The sequence below is a fragment of the Corticium candelabrum genome, chromosome 1, assembly GCF_963422355.1.
Source record: "Corticium candelabrum chromosome 1, ooCorCand1.1, whole genome shotgun sequence".
Lineage (NCBI taxonomy): Eukaryota > Metazoa > Porifera > Homoscleromorpha > Homosclerophorida > Plakinidae > Corticium > Corticium candelabrum.
In genome coordinates, this window is record NC_085085.1 from 4,715,775 (window position 1) to 4,733,274 (window position 17,500).

A 17,500-nucleotide genomic window follows, 5' to 3' on the forward strand; every position below is an offset into this window, starting at 1 on the left:
GATTTGTATGTTGTGATTGTTGGTTTGGCATTTGTATTTGAGTGTGTGTTAGATGAGTGAAGATGTGTTGAAACGCTATTTTTCTCCAGTCAAGGGACTGGCAGAGAGGGTAGGGATGGTTATTGTATGGTGAGATGGTGTGTGTAGTGCATGTAGAGCATGTGCTCGTTTGGTAGATGAAACAACTGGAGGATTGGAAAGAAGAGGTAGACAAGCAAAGAGAGGTGAAGTGAGTAGTGTTGTGTGGGACTGATTGTTGATGGTTGTTGCAGTGGACAAAGAATGAGAGTAGAGTGACTGTTGCAGCACATCTTGTAGGATCATCATACAATTGGTATACTATATCAGGTGAGTGTTTTGTTGTTGTATGTTGTTGTGTGTTGTTTATTATGTTGTGTATATTGATGTACTACATGTTGTTGTGTTGAGGTGTGATAACGTACTGGCAAACAAGCAGTCCATCATTCTTACTGGGTGCCATCACATACAGCAATGGAGCTCTTACAATTCCATCTGATGGTGTTTACTATATCTATACACATCTTGACTTACAAGACAAGAACAGTTACATTAAACCTTACATCAGAGTAAATGGCAACCTTGTTTTGTACATTCAAAGCTATCATTATCATAATGAAGCCAAAACCAAGCACGCTGGTCTACTTCAGCAGCTGAACAAAGGTGATAGCGTTGACATACATGGTGGAGGATATCAACACTACATGGGCTATACTTATTCAGTTTTTGGTATTTTTAAGATCGACTAGAAGCATGTTGTTGAGAATGAGAATGTCAATTAATTAAGTGATAAGTGTGAGTGTCACATGACTCTCCATGTGATCATGTTTAATAGTAATTGTAGTTGTGACTGTGTATGTTGGACTGTAGTGTGACCATTCAACCCTAATTTTTGTTTGTTTCATTTCTGTTTAGTTCCATTTCTATATTATTAGCAATAAATGTTCATTGAATCCTATTTTCAGGCCATGACCCAACTGGTTTTCAGTACAGCCAACATGCTGTCCACAATACAAATGTTCTTTGCGGCCAGTGTGTATTTCATGACTGGTAATCTGAGTTGGTATCCAATAGTTGAGCTAGAGACAACAAGATTTGCTTTGCTTGTTGAGCTAGAGGACACTGTGTCTCAATACAATCGATATACTCCCTTGGAAATCCTTTGTCACATCTCTGCTGGTGTAAATTTTTGTCATGGACCATGCCCTACTAACGCGCGTTAGGCCATACCGGTTTTCGATTCGTTCCTATGGCCCTGAAAACAGAAACTGAAAGATGAACTACTTGCTCAATCTAACTTGAACTCAAGTACCTGCATACTTTACTAACCATTTAGTCAGAGTGTATATGTACAGTTTTGACATATGTTTGCAAAGGTTTTACAAGAGCATCGCTTGAAATATTCGTTGACGAAGGCGAAAAAGCCATATGCCACGATGATCATGTGATAACCTATACCTACAGTATGTACATACTAGCTTACTTGCCTGTTTAGTGCTGGGCATAGTGCATGCAGCACTAACTCCTGGCTGTTAGGCAATAAAACAACACAAAATGCCAGATATCTCGTTTCATACAATTAACATAACCTGCTCAATACAAATAATCTAGAACAGCAAAGGAACAGCATTTGAGGTATTTAGATAACACGAAATGCAATATGCACTACAATTGCTCATTTCAACATCACAAAATGTAAATATAAATGTTATAGCTACTGATCTCACAAGTCTAGATACAGAATAAATTAGTAATCAAAACATCAATATTACCATCCTTGTACTGGCAATAAGTCGTGTTTTCTTGGTTCTGCAGTCAGCCTTTCACCTAATCAAGTGAGTGCAAAGTTGAAGGCCCTAGGATTTTCCAATGCTTCTGCAATCTTTTCGTCCAGATTTTCTGTGGTAATATAGTCTTCTTCATCCTACAATGCCACAGAGTACCAATAAGATAATGAAAACTTATTGCCTGAAGTGGTGTGTGTGTGTGTGTGTGTGTGTGTGTGTGTGTGTGTGTGTGTGTGTGTGTGTGTGTGTGTTTTTGCATGCGTATGTGTGTGTGTGTGTGTGTGTGTGTGTGTGTGTGTGTGTGTGTGTATGTGTGTCTGTGTCTGTGTCTGTGTGTCTGTGTGTGTGTGTGTGTGTGTGTGTGTGTGTGTGTGTCTGTGTGTGTGTGTGTGTGTGTGTGTGTGTTTGCATGTGTGTGTGTCTGTGTGTGTGTGTGTGTGTGTGTGTGTGTGTGTGTGTGTGTGTGTGTGTGTCTGTGTGTGTGTGTGTGTGTGTGTGTGTGTGTGTGTGTGTGTGTGTGTGTGTGTGTCTGTCTGTGTGTGTGTGTGTGTGTGTGTGTGTGTCTGTGTGTGTGTGTGTGTGTGTGTGTGTGTGTGTGTGTGTGTGTGTGTCTGTGTGTGTGTGTGTGTGTGTGTGTGTGTGTGTGTGTACGTGTGCCGCAACTCATGATGTTTACTAAGTCTCTCCAAATCTCTTTCTTCTTCTCCTTGACAACTTCCTGTTTCTTTGCTTTTACTGATAATTTTTCTGCTCTAATAAAGCAAGCACATAGACATCAGCCAACTCAGAGGACCTCTCGACAACAACTTCCCGTTTCATTCAAACAAACGTCAGAAATTCTTTGTTGTAAAAGCTGATCCGTTATTATGACTAAGTACATACAGCTACACTACTAATGCTGCTGCTTTGACCTAAAGCATTAGTTATTCTCATCTGTGAAGTATGCTTCTTGCATTTTTCCAATAGTTAAAATACACATTATACTTCAGAAGAACAACACTTCGGTCAATAGCTACAGACAACACATACATCATACTTGCCAATAATATTCGACTTCCTGCATGTAGAGCTGCTCTTAAAAAGCACATTGTAATAGCAGTGTCATTTGCATCGGAAAAATTCAAAAACATCCCAACATTTTAAATCACCTCCAGCAACTATCGGCGTGTTTGGGAAGCATATCACAAATCACAAAAGAACGCTAGAAAGATCAAGATACAGCCAACTACTACCGCATCCAAGACAAGAATCATGATGCGCAAGTGTCAGTGCGAGATTGTAAGATTTAATGGATTAAAAGTCAAGCTTATACTAAAGCATTGGAAATAGCTAAAACAACTTTTTTGTTGCTCAGTCTTCACAAGCATCAGAGAGTTGGAAACGCGTATTGAACAACTGAAAGTAATAGCAAAGTGATCGTATACTTGTTCTACATGCAAATCAAAGTTGAAGCTGCTACAAGGGCTTCACAGTCAGTACAAGCTATTGGACTGCAGGATATCAGTTTGAGTCAGATGCGTCTCTCACAGTTGGATGAAGCTAAGAGAAGTACTCAATCTCTGAGACCAGAAGAGCATCAAGGTTTACAGACTGCATCCATAAAAATCTGCTTGGACTTCGTAGTTTGGATGCTGAATTACTTTATAATTAGAAAGTTAGATTAAGTTACAGACTTACTAAAACATAATACAGTCACTAGATTCATAAAGTGTATTTTACAGTAAGTGCTGATTGTCATATGTCTATATGTTTGTTTGCCTTTTCTCTGCTTATTGATATTAAATATATTTTAAATTTGTAGAGACAATAAATAATTCAAACATTCAATGTTCATATATAGCTCAACAAACTCATGAAGTTGTCAACTGCACAATAAATATAATTAGCACATACAACACTATATCCAATAAAGAAGCACTAAAGTGCTAAAGTTAAAACCAGTGGCAGTTATCCAGTTATTCCATTGCTTATTAGTTCTACACCAGTCTAATATAGACTGTAATTGTTTTCTCACTAATTATTTACTGTAACAACCTATGTGGAGTAGCTAATACCACCCACATCTGTCTATCAACCCACCCACATCCAGGTACAGTTGTTGAGCTGGCCAGCCTGTGCTACTGTAACCTTAGCACATGCCCCTTGAGTTAATTAATCAAGCAAACAATTTTATTGATGCCCATAAACACAGCTGTAATAAGAGTGCTAGTAGCATCCTAAACCACAAATAGCAGAGTTGTAGTGCGGCCAATCCAACTGGTAAACTTAGATATTTCACTCACTGTTGTTCTAGGTGTCAGGGGAAGCAGAGCAACTCGCAAGTTGGGGGCGAGCTTGAAAAGACATCAGAGTACATGAACTACGAGGGTACTGTGTGCTTACAAAAATAGAGATTGTACTTAAAGTTGGGGTGTCCAAGTCCGATCAGCCCCGTGCAGCTCCAACCCCACCTCAGCCCCCTGTATCCCCATGGACCACCCCGAGGTGTAACTGCTGATATACACTGCAGCATAAACTTAGTACATATTGACTTGTAAAAAACAAATTACATGCATAATAACTTGCAATATGCTCTGGAGGATTAATTCAGACGCTCCATTTCCGGGTAGGCAAGTAGATAGTAATTCAGAACACAAGCCAATATGAGAAGTGGACAAGAATAACAACAAATAGAATGCAACACGACGTCTATTCTCTGGCAGCCGGTATTCTTAATTCTCAAAACTGTTCACTCAAGTCCCGCATTAGCATCGAAAAGAGCATGCGCACTTTTGTATCTGCTCTTCTTTCAAGATGATGTGAAGAGAAAAACGCCGGAAACATTAACGATAGCTGTTAAGCGGAAGGCAAGTATTTTACGTAAACACGTTGTAATAGATAGGACTTTGAACATGCAGTTGTTTCGTACGATTGGATGGGCTTAGCAGACATTTCACGTGTAAACCCTTGCATGATAGTCTGTTCGCCGTGTTGCTCGTACAGATACGTACATAATTTGTGTGCTGGCTGGCTACTGTAGACAGCTCAGGAATCCGTGAAGAGTGCTTGGCTCGTTTGGAACTCCGAGGCTTCACTGTCTATTGTAGGCGTGGTTCTTAGGCACCGTCGTGTAAACTTTTTCCGTATTTTGTCATTCCTGGCTACGTCCCAGGGAGTGGTGTGAGATGAGACACAATAATAGCTTATTAATTAAACGTCATTGTTGTTGTGAATCTATCATTGAAAACATGATTTCAAAGTCAATGTTTGTGTTAACGTTTTCATCCAACATTTCTATCTTTATTTTTTACAAATCTTTTGTTGCTAATATTCATGATTTATCTTGAGACAATATGCCACACCTACTTGACACAAGCAACTTCTGGTTGAACGACAAATGAAATCAACACCATTGACTGAATATTGAACTTGCAGCTTAATTTCAACTTGAAAGAAATTTATGGAGTTGGATGAAGCAAAAGTTGAACAGAAAATTGTTGTTAGAGCAGAAATAATGGAAATGAGACATTGTATGTGTTTGGGAGGATTTGACTTAGTTAGTCTCCTGGAGTCATTGGCACTTTATTTACATCATTGCTGCTGATGGATGACATAGAGGGATGGCAATAGCATGTGGAGACTGTCATGTTTGTTAGTGGAAATAGATTATACATCACTTACACTTACGTTGACCGTCCTCTGATTAATCATTCTATTGATAGTGTGTAAATGAACGGACATGACAGCAAGCAGACAGTAGGTGGGAAGATTGCTGATATGAATGGACAAGCAAGTACATCTTGTTGTATTACTTTCAACTTGTATCATTTGCTCATTGGTTTGGTGATGTTGCAGCTGGTAGTGTTAGTCATCTTGGCATTATGCATGCCGCCATCATATTCTGTTGATGTGGAGTGCATTGGACGCAAGGGAGAACCGGTAGTGTGTGTTTGATCTCTTGTCGTAATGATCAAGTTGTATTGAGTGAGCATTTGTGGTCTTTTCCAGGGTGTTCCCGGAGTTCCGGGTCCTCCAGGAAGACAGGTGAGTGATGGATATAGAATATATCTATTGAGGTACTAGTCATTATGATAGAAAATGTATGGGAGAAGTGGGCGAGTGGATTATTGATGAGATAATGTGTGAGGGTTGGTTATATGAGACTACAGGATAGAGTAGAATGGGGATTATAATGGTTGTCAGTGTGTTGAACATATGAGAGACCAAGTACTGTATTTTCACACATTTAGCTACATGCTGGTTTGTGACAGAGTTGACCAAGGTCCAGCATGTGGGATAAAATGAGGTGATGTGACTATCCCTCACTAAATACTAGAATTGAGCACATTGCAGTTGTTTCATGTAACACTCTTAGGCTACTTACATTGTGAAGAAGCACTAAAGTGCTAAACCTATGGCTGCTAGCTTTGGCAACACAAGAACAGCTGTACTTTACATACAAGAAACGACACGTGCGACTAGAATGTTAGGTGTATAGTGTGCTGCTAATTGACAGGAAGAGCGTGTTTTAAAGGGGCTGGACTAACAGTTTCAAGTGGCACACTAATTTTCACCAGCTATAACAATGAATGCATGCGCTGCTTTCCAACTGTGGAGCTGTCCCTTTGTCCGTTTGTTTGTCCAGCCGTCCACAACAGTGTTACTGTCACACTGGAGCATGCGCACCAAGGTTTAAATATCACAGTGAACATAGTAGTCTTATATGTGCATCGTATCCTATTTCTAAAGAAACAGGCCTGTACGCAGAGGGGTTGGGGTTTGTACGAATCTCCCTGCAGCAGTTAGAGGTCCACTTGTCAGCTATGGGGAGTTATAAGAAATACCAAGACTGCAATCAGATACGATGTCTACATGATGACAACAAAAACCTTTTTTTGCCTATATCATCTTCTTTATCTGCATGTACTATGACAAGGCAGAGTTAATTTATGTCCCAGTTTCTGTCATTTATCCTTTTACACACGTTATAGGTAGGTGGTTCATACTCGCAATCTTGCAGATGTCTAAAGCCAGGCAATTCTCAGATATTATAACTGGATACGTTCTCTTAGCAACTTAAATGGGCCCACTTTTGTCTCAAGCAACTCCCAGCGCCAATCTGGCGTACGGGTATATATAAGTCAATCGTTTCAGACTTTTGTGTATGTCTAGATAAATGATCTTATATCTTGTGTATATCTATCTCTGTTAATTGCTCCAGCCTTTCCCCATCTCCAATCTAGTCCAGTATGCACCGATGGGACACTTCATAGTCTTTAGTATCCCTGGCTTTGTTGCCACCGAATACATAACACATGGAGCTTCTCTATGATGTATAGGACCTTTTGCCATGCTGTGAACAGGGTTCTACCCGCTCGACATTTTTCACTTGCTTGTGCATCGTCCAAATTATCTTCCATAAAAACCTGATTCTCTGTAATGACAACATTGATGTCTGCCATCGAATCGAATTATGACACATATGCAGTACAGCTACAGCACATGTGTAGTACCCCTTGCTTCACCAGCACTCTATTCATGTCATCCTGGCCTGCCAGGATAGTTACTAGACATTGAAAAACAACTTTTTCTGGTAAACCTTACTGATACCAGCATGCAGCCAAATGTGTGGAAATATGCTAGTGTCTTTGTTGAACATCACTCAGATGCACTTGTATATGTATTACTTAAAGTTTGTTGGAAGGTACTATCAAAGAGACATTTCGGAGATTTGCGTTAATGCAACATTTCAGAGACGCTCGCTAACGTACGTTTGTGGCTAAAAAAGCAATGGCTGCATGCGCTGATGGAAGTGACAAGAACTGCAATGCAAAGTTACAGTTGAGTCCAGTTTTTACGACAGGGCCCCCTGTGATGTGTTGTAAAACAGTTGTTCATACGTGGTCTGTCGCACATGAACACTAATAAAAGATAAGGAGGCGAGCGGTATTGGCGTGCGGATCTGTTTCGCTGTTTGGATCTTTTGGCATCTACCTCGCTTCTGCAGAATCACGGACATGCTTGTTGATGTCACATGATGTGACACATGATGGTGAGAAAACTGTCTTCAGCGTCAAGATAGAAAACCGTTGCCCGCCTGATAAGTATGAGTAAGTTGTGCACAAGTGTTTCAGCTACTCAACCAAACAGCACGCTTTGCAAACTGCAATCTGGGGTAGATATTCTAGAAGTTGGATTCCCGATCGAAAATGTTACAAACACGTCTGACAGAATTTATCAATTAATTAGTTAAAAAGCATGCGTTAGCATATCTTGTTATGTAAATGCATTAAATGTCTCAATTTGATTGTTGGTTGGTTACTGTGTATGCAGGGCATAATGTACTAGTGCATGTGGCTGAAATGTTCCTTTAAGAATAATTACCAAGAGTCTGAGGGCAAGCTCAAAGACTCGAGGTATTGTATCGTGGTAACGCCAAATACCTCAATAACCAGTTTGCAGTTGTGTTGCCAGGCTGGTGGTTGTTTAAGACGATTAACACCCAATCATGCAACGAATAGGTTTAATATTGTTATAACCATTGTTTTATTCTTTAATGCTATAGTGTCTTTGTGTTCACACAATGGACTGTTTAGCAGAGCTAAATAGACGTTAAGAGGAAGAGCGAGCATACGGGGAGTTTGTGATGTACATAGACATGATTTTTGGCAGGTTAAACTAGTTAACTTGTAGTATTGTTTGTTTCTTCTCGCCCAACCGCCCGGGGATTTTTCTTTTAGTTTCTCTCGTATGCTTGCTGTGGTGGTGTATTGTTGAATGAACAGTACGGATATATTGGGGTAGCCGCACCTGGGCCGCAGAGCAAGCAGCAGCCCATTAGGGTATACGCGTACTTGTGACAACCGATGGTATTTCTGGTGACGAGGCTTTTGTTAGGTGTGGTGACCAGTTTCTGGCAGCAGTGGGTTCTTTGTGCTGTCAGGCTACAGTGGCAGGCTGCTGTCCTGCATCCCCAAGGTTGGGTTGTCAGTGTTCGACAAACCTTTCCATCTCTAAGTAGTTCCCAGGCAAAAGGTACCCAGTCATCACTCTGGTTTCCCCTAAACTAAACATAACTCCATGATCTTATTGCAGCAACGTATAGCTAGAATGTTGTGACTGCTGTGACTATAATTGTGCTATGATTGTCGGCTGACGTTGACATCTTTTACAATTATATACACTTGCCGCAGCTACGGTTTGGATCAGATCTCATTACGCGCACCCGTATGATGGCCCTTTTGAAGGGTAGACCCTGAAGTGATTTGCGGAGTTGGAGGAGTGCAAACGTATTACTCACCTGATTACTGAGTGCTGTCTTAACATCTGATAGCATCGTTATTCAAAAACAATGGGCCTAGGTCTCTAGTTATTCTGTGAGATTCTGTGGAATTTTGAACACTGTAGGGATGTGGACGTTGCGTACAATAGTTGCAAAACACGACATTGTCCAGAAACTCTGTCGTATAAAACTGTGCCCTAAAAGTCTAAAACTCGTGTTTTCTTGCCTCTGTAGTCTTTTTCAGAGGTTAAAAAGCTGCTATTTTTCATTGTGAATGTTTTGTAGGCGAGTAGTACTGACCCCTAATTCTGATATGGCAATTTCCGTTGGACGAAGATGACAACGATGGACCAATTACCTTTATCCCTTAGCACTTGTGCACGGGATAGTATTTTAGCGCACACTAACTATAGTACCTAAACATGGCTGTGAGCATGTATGTACTGCTTTGACAACTGGAAACTGGTCAGATCAATGGTGGCATTTGAAGTGGTCCCTTTGACACACTTGTGAATCTCAAAAGATGTCATGTGAACCACCGCTTTCATCTCACATGGGTAGCCTTGCTCAGAAGGAAATTGTCATTATGGAAGATATATAGGGTAGCTGTCACCTGGTTGTCCCTGGGCAACCCTAATCTGTCGTTTCTGTAACAGTGAACTGTTCTACGGTGATATTTCTGGTTGTCCCAGGTGCCCGGGCAACCAATTTGTTGTACATGTACACTGGTGGTGCTAAGCATCAGCCTCGTAACTAGAACCTGTCTCTCCAAGCAAGCCTACTGGTGTCTATCAGCATGCCGAGAAGGAGAATTCATAAAAGTGTACCGGGAATTTCCAAAACGGCACCCAGCCAAAAGCCCGCCCACTGGGCGATCTTTTGGAAACTGTTCTCATTTACAGCCCATGGGCTATTAATGAGAATCAAGACTGTGATGCACGACTCGACGTTGCAGCCGAAAGTTGGTTGATATTCCGAGGCTGTATTAAATTTTAGTAACGTGCGTTACTATGCTACAGTGTACATACAGGTTTGGCAACCAGACAGCGGTCTTACACTGTGGATTAGAGAAGGAACCTGTAAAGAAACGTCTGACTAGAAGCGTAGGAGGACCATCAGGTCTGGTTGCACTTGTAAGTTTATAAAGACTAAGTATCTAGGCAGGACGTTGCAAGATGGGCCTCACACTTGCCCACTCTGTGTTACTCAAGTCAATCTGCCAATTTCCAGAGTTTCCTACAAACCGCCCAGATGCTTAGTGAGAACGGACGTTCTCCCATTTTCTGTATTGCTGCCCTAGGCTCTGTTTCGGATATCCCTGGTAATACTTATCACAGTTGACAATAGACACAACTGAGTATTTCTCACCCATGTAAATATTTTAGCAGCTGAGATTAGGGACTTATTTACGGCATTCTAATATATTTGCTGTATATTTTTGGTACACTGGTCCATTTTTAATGTTTAACTGATCTACATCTATTGTGGGCGATACATTTGTATTCATCTAGCAGGTTTGTTATAATTGTAGTTAGACAAGGAGGATGATTACTGGACATGGCAGAACATTGATGTGATTTGGATGAAGAAAGTTTCAAATAGTCACCATTATAGTCCTGTACAATATCTCTAGTGCAGTAGATTAATATTACTTAACTACCATACACTCTTCATTATTACACCACCCCAATGGTTAGCCAGAGTCAAAGATCAAGTATATATTGGGATGGATTTTTTGTCAAAATTTGATGCCTAAAGTTGTTAATTGGCAAAAGTGATTGATTTATTAACATGTTGTTAATACCCTAAGAATAGAGCTTCAAATCACCACCACTACCTAAAATATAGAAACCTAATCTTCTATGCCACATCAAAGCCATCAAAAACGTTCAACACCTGGTCAACCTGCATGTGCAAGAAGAATCAAAAAAATAAAGTCAGCATTTCTACAAGCACAAATCTAGAAAACAGTCACTGTGGAAAGCACCAATTGGCACTAATTAAAGGACTAAGAAGTGTGAGAGTCTTAGAGCCTTGAGACTTGGGGCTTATTTGAGCCCTGGGGTAATAATCAAGCGAGTACTGTAGTTAGCTAGGGAGGTTTGTACTGTAGGTAATGTACTGTTGGTGTGGCTACTCTAGATACAGGTAGAGCAAATAATTGTTAAATAGCAACATTCCAGCAACAAAGTTGGTAATGTGACTATTGGATGATGACAGCTTCTTTGATTTTACAATTTATTTCCAAATCGTTTGTTTGCAAAACTGCATTGTGTGTGTGTGTGTGTGTGTGTGTGTGTGTGTGTGTGTGTGTGTGTGTGTGTGTCAGTGTGTTTGCCTTGTGTTTGTAAGCATATCTTGGGGTTGAAAGAGAAACTTATATGTCCTTGACTATGCATTTTAACTTATCACTTTTGTATCAATTGAATTGCGTGATGTAGGGACCAGTAGGAAAACAAGGAGCAGCAGGAATTTCAGGCAGCACCGGCTTGAAGATAAATGATTGGCATTTATGTGACTGGCTTGTCAATTATTCATTGTTTGTAATTTCTTTTTAAGGTGAGGTAGGAGCTGAAGGTGCAGTTGGTCCACCAGGTAAACAGGTAAATAGTGAGTAAGATTTATCTTATATTCAACTATTAATTGAATAACGTTTAAAGGGAGTGCAAGGTGTGATGGGTCGTGCAGGTCCACCCGGACCTCAAGGTCCTCCAGGCAAAAGTGGAATGATGGTATGAGACAACACATTGAATGGACACACATTTTGCATTTGTAATTTGTAATTGTATTTGATGTGAATGGAGGGTCCACCGGGACCCAGAGGTCCTCCAGGACAAACAGGAGGACGTGGAGAGAAGGTGGCATCCAATGTTTAGTGAAAATTCAATCAATTTTAATGATTTGTGTTGTCACTTTATGTAAGGGGAAACGAGGAGTGGAGGGTCCAAGAGGTTTGGCTGGATTAGATGGCATTCCGGTATTGTTATGTCAATTTAATGTATATCTTGTTGATGGACTGTGTGTGTTGCTTGTACAGGGTGCTGCAGGTCCCATCGGATCCGTAGGATCACGTGGACCATTAGGAGTGAAGGTCGCATATTGATTGGTGTGGGTAAGATGTAAGATTTGATGTGAGTTTGCTACCGTATTAGGGTGATGGTGGATTACCCGGAGCAAAGGGAGAAGCCGGACCACAAGGTCGTCCCGGTGCAGAGGTGAATGAGATTTGCATGTTGTGATTGTTGGTGTCGTTTGTATTTGAGTGTGTGTTAGATGAGTGAAGATGTGTTGAAACGCTATTTTTCTCCAGTCAAGGGACTGGCAGAGAGGGTAGGGATGGTTATTGTATGGTGAGATGTTGTTTGTTGTGCATGTAGAGCATGTGCTCGTTTGGTAGATGAAGGAACTGGAGGATTGGAAAGAAGAGGTAGACAAGCAAAGAGAGGTGAAGTGAGTAGTGTTGTGTGGGACTGATTGTTGATGGTTGTTGCAGTGGACTAACAATGAGAGTAGAGTGACTGTTGCAGCACATCTTGTAGGATCATCAGACAATTGGTATACTATATCAGGTGAGTGTGTTTTGTTGTTGTATGTTGTTGTGTGTTGTTTATTATGTTGTGTATATTGATGTACTACATGTTGTTGTGTTGAGGTGTGATAACCTACTGGCAAACAAGCAGTCCATCATTCTTACTGGGTGCCATCACATACAGCAATGGAGCTCTTACAATTCCATCTGATGGTGTTTACTATATTTATACACATCTGTGGTTAAATGACTATAGTGGCAGTGCCATTGATCCTTATATCAGAGTAAATGGCAATGGTGTTTTGTATATTCGAAGCCACCATCATCGTAGTGAAGAGAAAACCAAGCACGCTGGTCTACTTCAGCAGCTGAAAAAAGGTGATAGCGTTGACATATATGGTGGAGGATATCGACACTACATGGGCGCTCCTCACTCAGTTTTTGGTATTTTTAAAATCAACTAGAGGCATGTTGTTGAGAATGAGAATGTCAATTAATTAAGTGATAAGTGTGAGTGTCAAATGACTCTCCATGTGATCATGTTTAATAGTAATTGTAGTTGTGACTGTGTATGTTGGACTGTAGTGTGACCATTCAACCCTAATTTTTGTTTGTTTCATTTCTGTATTATGAGCAATAAATGTTCATCTCTTTCTCTCATCTAATCAATAGCAAACTCAAGGCTGTATAGCACCCGATCGGGCCGGTCGGGCCATAGCCCAACAGATTCTAACTTCTTTTCAAAGGGTGACTTCAATACAGCCAACATGCTGTCCACATTATGACCAGTGTGTATTTGACCAACTGGTAATCATAAGTTCTATGTTACTGGAATTGATGCAGGAGTTGGTATCCCATAGTTTTTATGTTGAGACAACAAAATTGCTTGTCGTAGGGACACCATTGTCTCACCATAATCGATACTGCTTGATACTCCCTTAGAGATCCCTTGTCAGCACGTCACTAACCACGCCCTATTAACGCGCGTTAGGCCTGACATTGATTTGTTCTTATGGCCCTGAATACAGAAAGATGAACTACTTGCTCAATCTAACTTGAACTCAGGTACCTGCAGACTTTACTAAATGGGTCAGAGTGTATACATACAGTGTACACAATGATACCCTTTGTGATGGCTTAGTACTGTAAGTATGTATTCCTAGATACGATCACTGAGGTCTCACAACAATGTACGGATTCCTGGCCAGGGCTCATTAAGTAATGCACAATTTTTACAAGAGCACCACCTGTAATATTGGTTGATGAAGGCAAATGCGATATACAACAATAATCATGTGATAACTTGTACATATATACATACTAGCAAACTTGTCTGTCCAAGCATACTGGATATCATGCATACAGCACCAACTCCTGACTGTTAGGCAATAAAACAACACAAAATGCAGGAAAGCTTGTTTCATACAATTAAGATAACCTGCTCAATACAAATAATCTAGAACAGCAAAGGAACAGCATTTGAGGTATTTAGATAACACAAAATACAATATGCACTACAATTGCTCATTTCAACATCACAAAATGTAAATATAAATGTTATAGCTACTGATCACACAAGTCTAGATACAGAATAAATTAGTAATCAAAAAATCAATATTAACATCCTTGTACTGGCAATAAGTCGTGTTTTCTTGGTTCTGCAGTCAGCCCTTCACCTGATCGAGTGAACGCAAAGTTGTAGTCCTTCAGATTTTCCAATGCTTCTGCAATCTTTTCATCCAGATTTTCTGTAGTAATATAGTCTTCTTCATCCTAAAAATCACATAATACCAATAAAATAATGGGAAACTTATGCTGAAAACTGACTGTTTGAAGTGTGTGTGTCTGTGTGTGTGTGTGTGTGTGTGTGTGTGTGTGTGTGTGTGTGTGTGTGTGTGTGTGTGTGTCAGGGGCGTACCTGGGGCATTTTATGGGTCATTTCTTTTAGTACTCTAGTGGACCTCCCAGTCAGCTCAACATGCTCTATTCTAGTGAATCCATTAGTTACCACGTCTATTGGAAGATATTTGTAAATACGCACATAGTATACATGTATAATGATATTGACTGCACATTATATGCCCAAGGGTCTTGCATGGAGTCAATCTGCAACCCGAACACGCATGGTACCCAGGCCAGCACTTCAGGAGCTACATGTGCAGCTTCTGTATACAGCTGGTGCAAACAGTTTATGCTGCATGCAGATTCAGCAGAGGCGGATCCAGGTGCACTGGGGCAGTGCCCCGGCAGTAGAGATAACGTAGCCAAACAAAAACCTTGGAAATTGCTGCCGCCAGACATTCTATTGCAAGATGACTGCAAAGATTCAAGTGTTGATAGGACAAAACTAGGTGGTTGGGTATAGGAGTAATGTAATTGTTGTTTAATACAATAAGACAGCTAAAGCTCTATTAACGAACCTTACAGTACCTGTCTAAAAATTACAATTTATATTATATATTAAAAAATTCTAGACTACAAGTTTGTGCCTCCGGCATAAGCACCTCTGGATTCGCCTTGTCTGATTGGCTCTATACATGTATGTACCATACAAGAGGACCGACTGAAGTGGGTCGGTTCGTTCACTTACCACACCTCCACCCCGAAATTAACCCCATACGTATGCGTCGGTGTGTGTGTGTGTGTGTGTGTGTGTGTGTGTGTGTGTGTGTGTGTGTGTGTGTGTGTATGTGTGTCAAATGTCTTTCTTTCTTCTGTTCCTTGACAACGTCCTGTTTCTTTCTTTCTACTGATAATTTTTCTGCTCTAAAAAGCAAGCACGTAGACATCAGCCAACTCAGAGGACATCTCAACAGCAACTGCCCGTTTCATTCAATCTGTTCAAACAAAACTCAGAAATTTTGTTGTGAAAGTTGATCCGTTATTATGACTAAGTACATACAGCTACACTATTAATGCTGCTGCTTTGACCTAAAGCATTAGTTATTCGCATCTGTTGTAGTATGCTGCTTGCATTTTTCCAATAGTTAGCATACACATTATACTCCAGAAGAACAACACTTCGGTCAATAGCTACAGACAACAGATACATCATACCTGCCAATAATAGTCAACTTCCTGCATGTAAAGCTGCTCTTAAAAGCAAACCGTAATTGCGATGTCATTTGAATCGTAAAAATTTAATGTTCTTATATAGTTCAACAAACTCATGAAGTTGTTAACTGTATACTAAATACGATTAGCACATACAACACTATATCCAATATAGAAGCACTAAAGTGCTAAAGTTAAAACCCGTGGCTGCTATCCAGTTGCTCCATTGCTTATTACTCTGTTCGCGTTCACTGTGTATTTACAAAAATCGCTATAACTCCTGTCACCTCCGTCGGTAAGCGACGATCTTGGCATCATTCGAAAGCGCAAGAGCCAGGATTTCTTCTAGACGCTAAACATAGAATGTAAATAAGGCACACCCAGGAGAATAAGGTTTTTGCATATCAAAGACCATTAGTCTATTTGAACGTTATGGTTAGGATATGATTACAGATAAGTGGTAGATGCCATGTCAATTACTTCATTACTATTAATTACTCTAGTGCAAAGCTTCATGCGTTCAGCAATGCTTGGTCGTGTTCGTCTGGGCTTCGCTGGTCAATGTAACATCACTATCAACTTCCGTCACTTCGTAGTCGTCATCTATCCCATTTGTGATGTTACAGCTCTCCATGATGTCTTTCCTGCGTAGACCGTCTTTTTTCTAGAAATTTTCTTCTGTTTCTACGTGTTTTGCAGGTATTGTAAGTCACAGTAAAACACGTCTGTGTCAGTAACAGTAGAAGTCCAGAGTTACAGTAAAGAGGCTATTGATGTCATAATCACTTAGTAGGCTACAGACAATTAGTTAAGTGCTTGTAAACCAACACAGGTGCTTCATTACGTAGTTCCAGATTCAGAGTCAATGTCAACAGAGAGTAGTTCTACACCAGTCTAATACCCCATTCACACGAGCTCTCCTAATCGGGCCAGCACGGACTGGCACGGGTCAGCGCTGAATGAAATCGTCATGTGAATGCGGGCCGAGCCATGCTGGCCTGGCCCACAACAACTTGCCGTGCCAGCACAGGTTGGCCCGGTTCAGCGCGGCTTCAAATCGTCGTGTGAATGCGGGCCAAGCCAGGCTGACGGCCACACATGCTCAATAGATATGAATACGGCGTGGTCAGAGCACGAAACCTTGCATCTCATTGAATTGTGGGGTGAGGACAGCATCCAGTTTCAAATTGAAAGTTTACGTCAAATTAGCAAAACAAATGAAGGAAGCGGGATACTCACAAACGGGTGTGCAGTGTCTCTACAAACAACATAGCTAGCGTGCACACCAAGGAACATGCCTACTATCTCAGCTGGCTCACTTTTCTCTACACGTCGTGTAAACAAGAGCTAGCTCGCTTTATTAGCCCGGGCTGGCTCGGCTCGGCTCGGCCCAGTTTGGAACTGTGCTCATGTGAATGGGGTATAATATAAACTGTATTTGTTTTCTCACTAATCATTTACTGTAACTAAAAACCTATGTGGAGTAGCTAATACCACCCACATCTGTCTATCAACCCATGCACCCACATCCGGGTAGTCATCAAGTCATCTGTGCTACTGTAACCTTAGCGCATGCGCGCCTTGAGTAAATTAGGCACACAATTTTATTGATGTCCATAAACACAGCTGTAATAAGAGTGCTAGTAGCATCCTAAACCACAAATTGCAGAGCTGTAGTGCAGCCAGTCCAACTGGTCTGGATCAGTCTTCAGGAAGTAAACTTAGATATTTCACTCACTGTTGTACTAGGTGTAAGGGGCAGTGGAGCAACTCACAAGTTGGGGGCGGGCTTGAAAGGACATCAGTTTACATGAAATACGAGGGTAATCTTTGCTTACAATACAAGAATAG

General features: G+C 40.8%; 2 protein-coding genes and 1 long non-coding RNA gene across 5 annotated transcripts in view; 2 read left to right on the plus strand and 1 right to left on the minus strand.

Moving 5' to 3' along the window:
- Positions 1-976, plus strand: part of LOC134185452 (collagen alpha-1(X) chain-like) — a 6,632-nt gene extending 5,656 nt beyond the window's left edge. Inside the window, exons 11-14 of the mRNA XM_062653241.1 lie at positions 53-109; positions 177-206; positions 273-348; positions 430-976. Of these exons, the coding sequence (XP_062509225.1) occupies positions 53-109; positions 177-206; positions 273-348; positions 430-767 (501 nt within the window). The 3' untranslated portion in view covers positions 768-976. The remainder of the gene's footprint in view (positions 1-52; positions 110-176; positions 207-272; positions 349-429) is intronic.
- Positions 977-1,657: 681 nt separating this feature from the next.
- Positions 1,658-4,519, minus strand: LOC134195368 (uncharacterized). Its single transcript, XR_009972366.1, has 3 exons — positions 4,367-4,519; positions 2,482-2,557; positions 1,658-1,942 (listed from the first exon to the last, which is right to left on the minus strand). It is a non-coding gene; the product is annotated as an uncharacterized LOC134195368 (long non-coding RNA).
- A 985-nt stretch (positions 4,520-5,504) lies between these two features.
- On the plus strand, positions 5,505-13,254 carry LOC134189641 (lymphotoxin-alpha-like). 3 transcript variants are annotated; one of them, XR_009971521.1, is made up of 8 exons: positions 5,505-5,577; positions 5,640-5,723; positions 5,793-5,828; positions 11,508-11,669; positions 11,727-12,157; positions 12,219-12,281; positions 12,340-12,635; positions 12,719-13,254. XR_009971521.1 is itself a non-coding variant. In XM_062657987.1 (8 exons), exons 6-8 carry the CDS (start codon positions 12,464-12,466, stop codon positions 13,057-13,059), a joined length of 447 nt encoding a protein of 148 aa, XP_062513971.1. In that variant the 5' UTR covers positions 5,505-5,577; positions 5,640-5,723; positions 5,793-5,828; positions 11,508-11,669; positions 11,727-12,281; positions 12,340-12,463; the 3' UTR covers positions 13,060-13,254. The 3 variants fall into 3 exon arrangements, 1 of the variants encoding a protein (XP_062513971.1); XR_009971520.1 differs by having other exon boundaries at positions 11,727-11,798; positions 11,871-12,281; XM_062657987.1 differs by having other exon boundaries at positions 11,727-12,281; positions 12,340-12,493; positions 12,560-12,635.
- Positions 13,255-17,500: the final 4,246 nt, after the last annotated feature.

What these genes read in the sequence shown, in the direction of transcription:
- LOC134189641 (XM_062657987.1), top strand. Translation starts at nt 12,464, where the DNA reads ATGAAGGAACTGGAGGATTGGAAAGAAGAG. An exon ending in TGGAGGATTGGAAAGAAGAG is followed by an intron (nt 12,494 to 12,559) that starts GTAGACAAGCAA and finishes TGGTTGTTGCAG; the next exon opens with TGGACTAACAATGAGAGTAG. An exon ending in CAATTGGTATACTATATCAG is followed by an intron (nt 12,636 to 12,718) that starts GTGAGTGTGTTT and finishes TGTTGTGTTGAG; the next exon opens with GTGTGATAACCTACTGGCAA.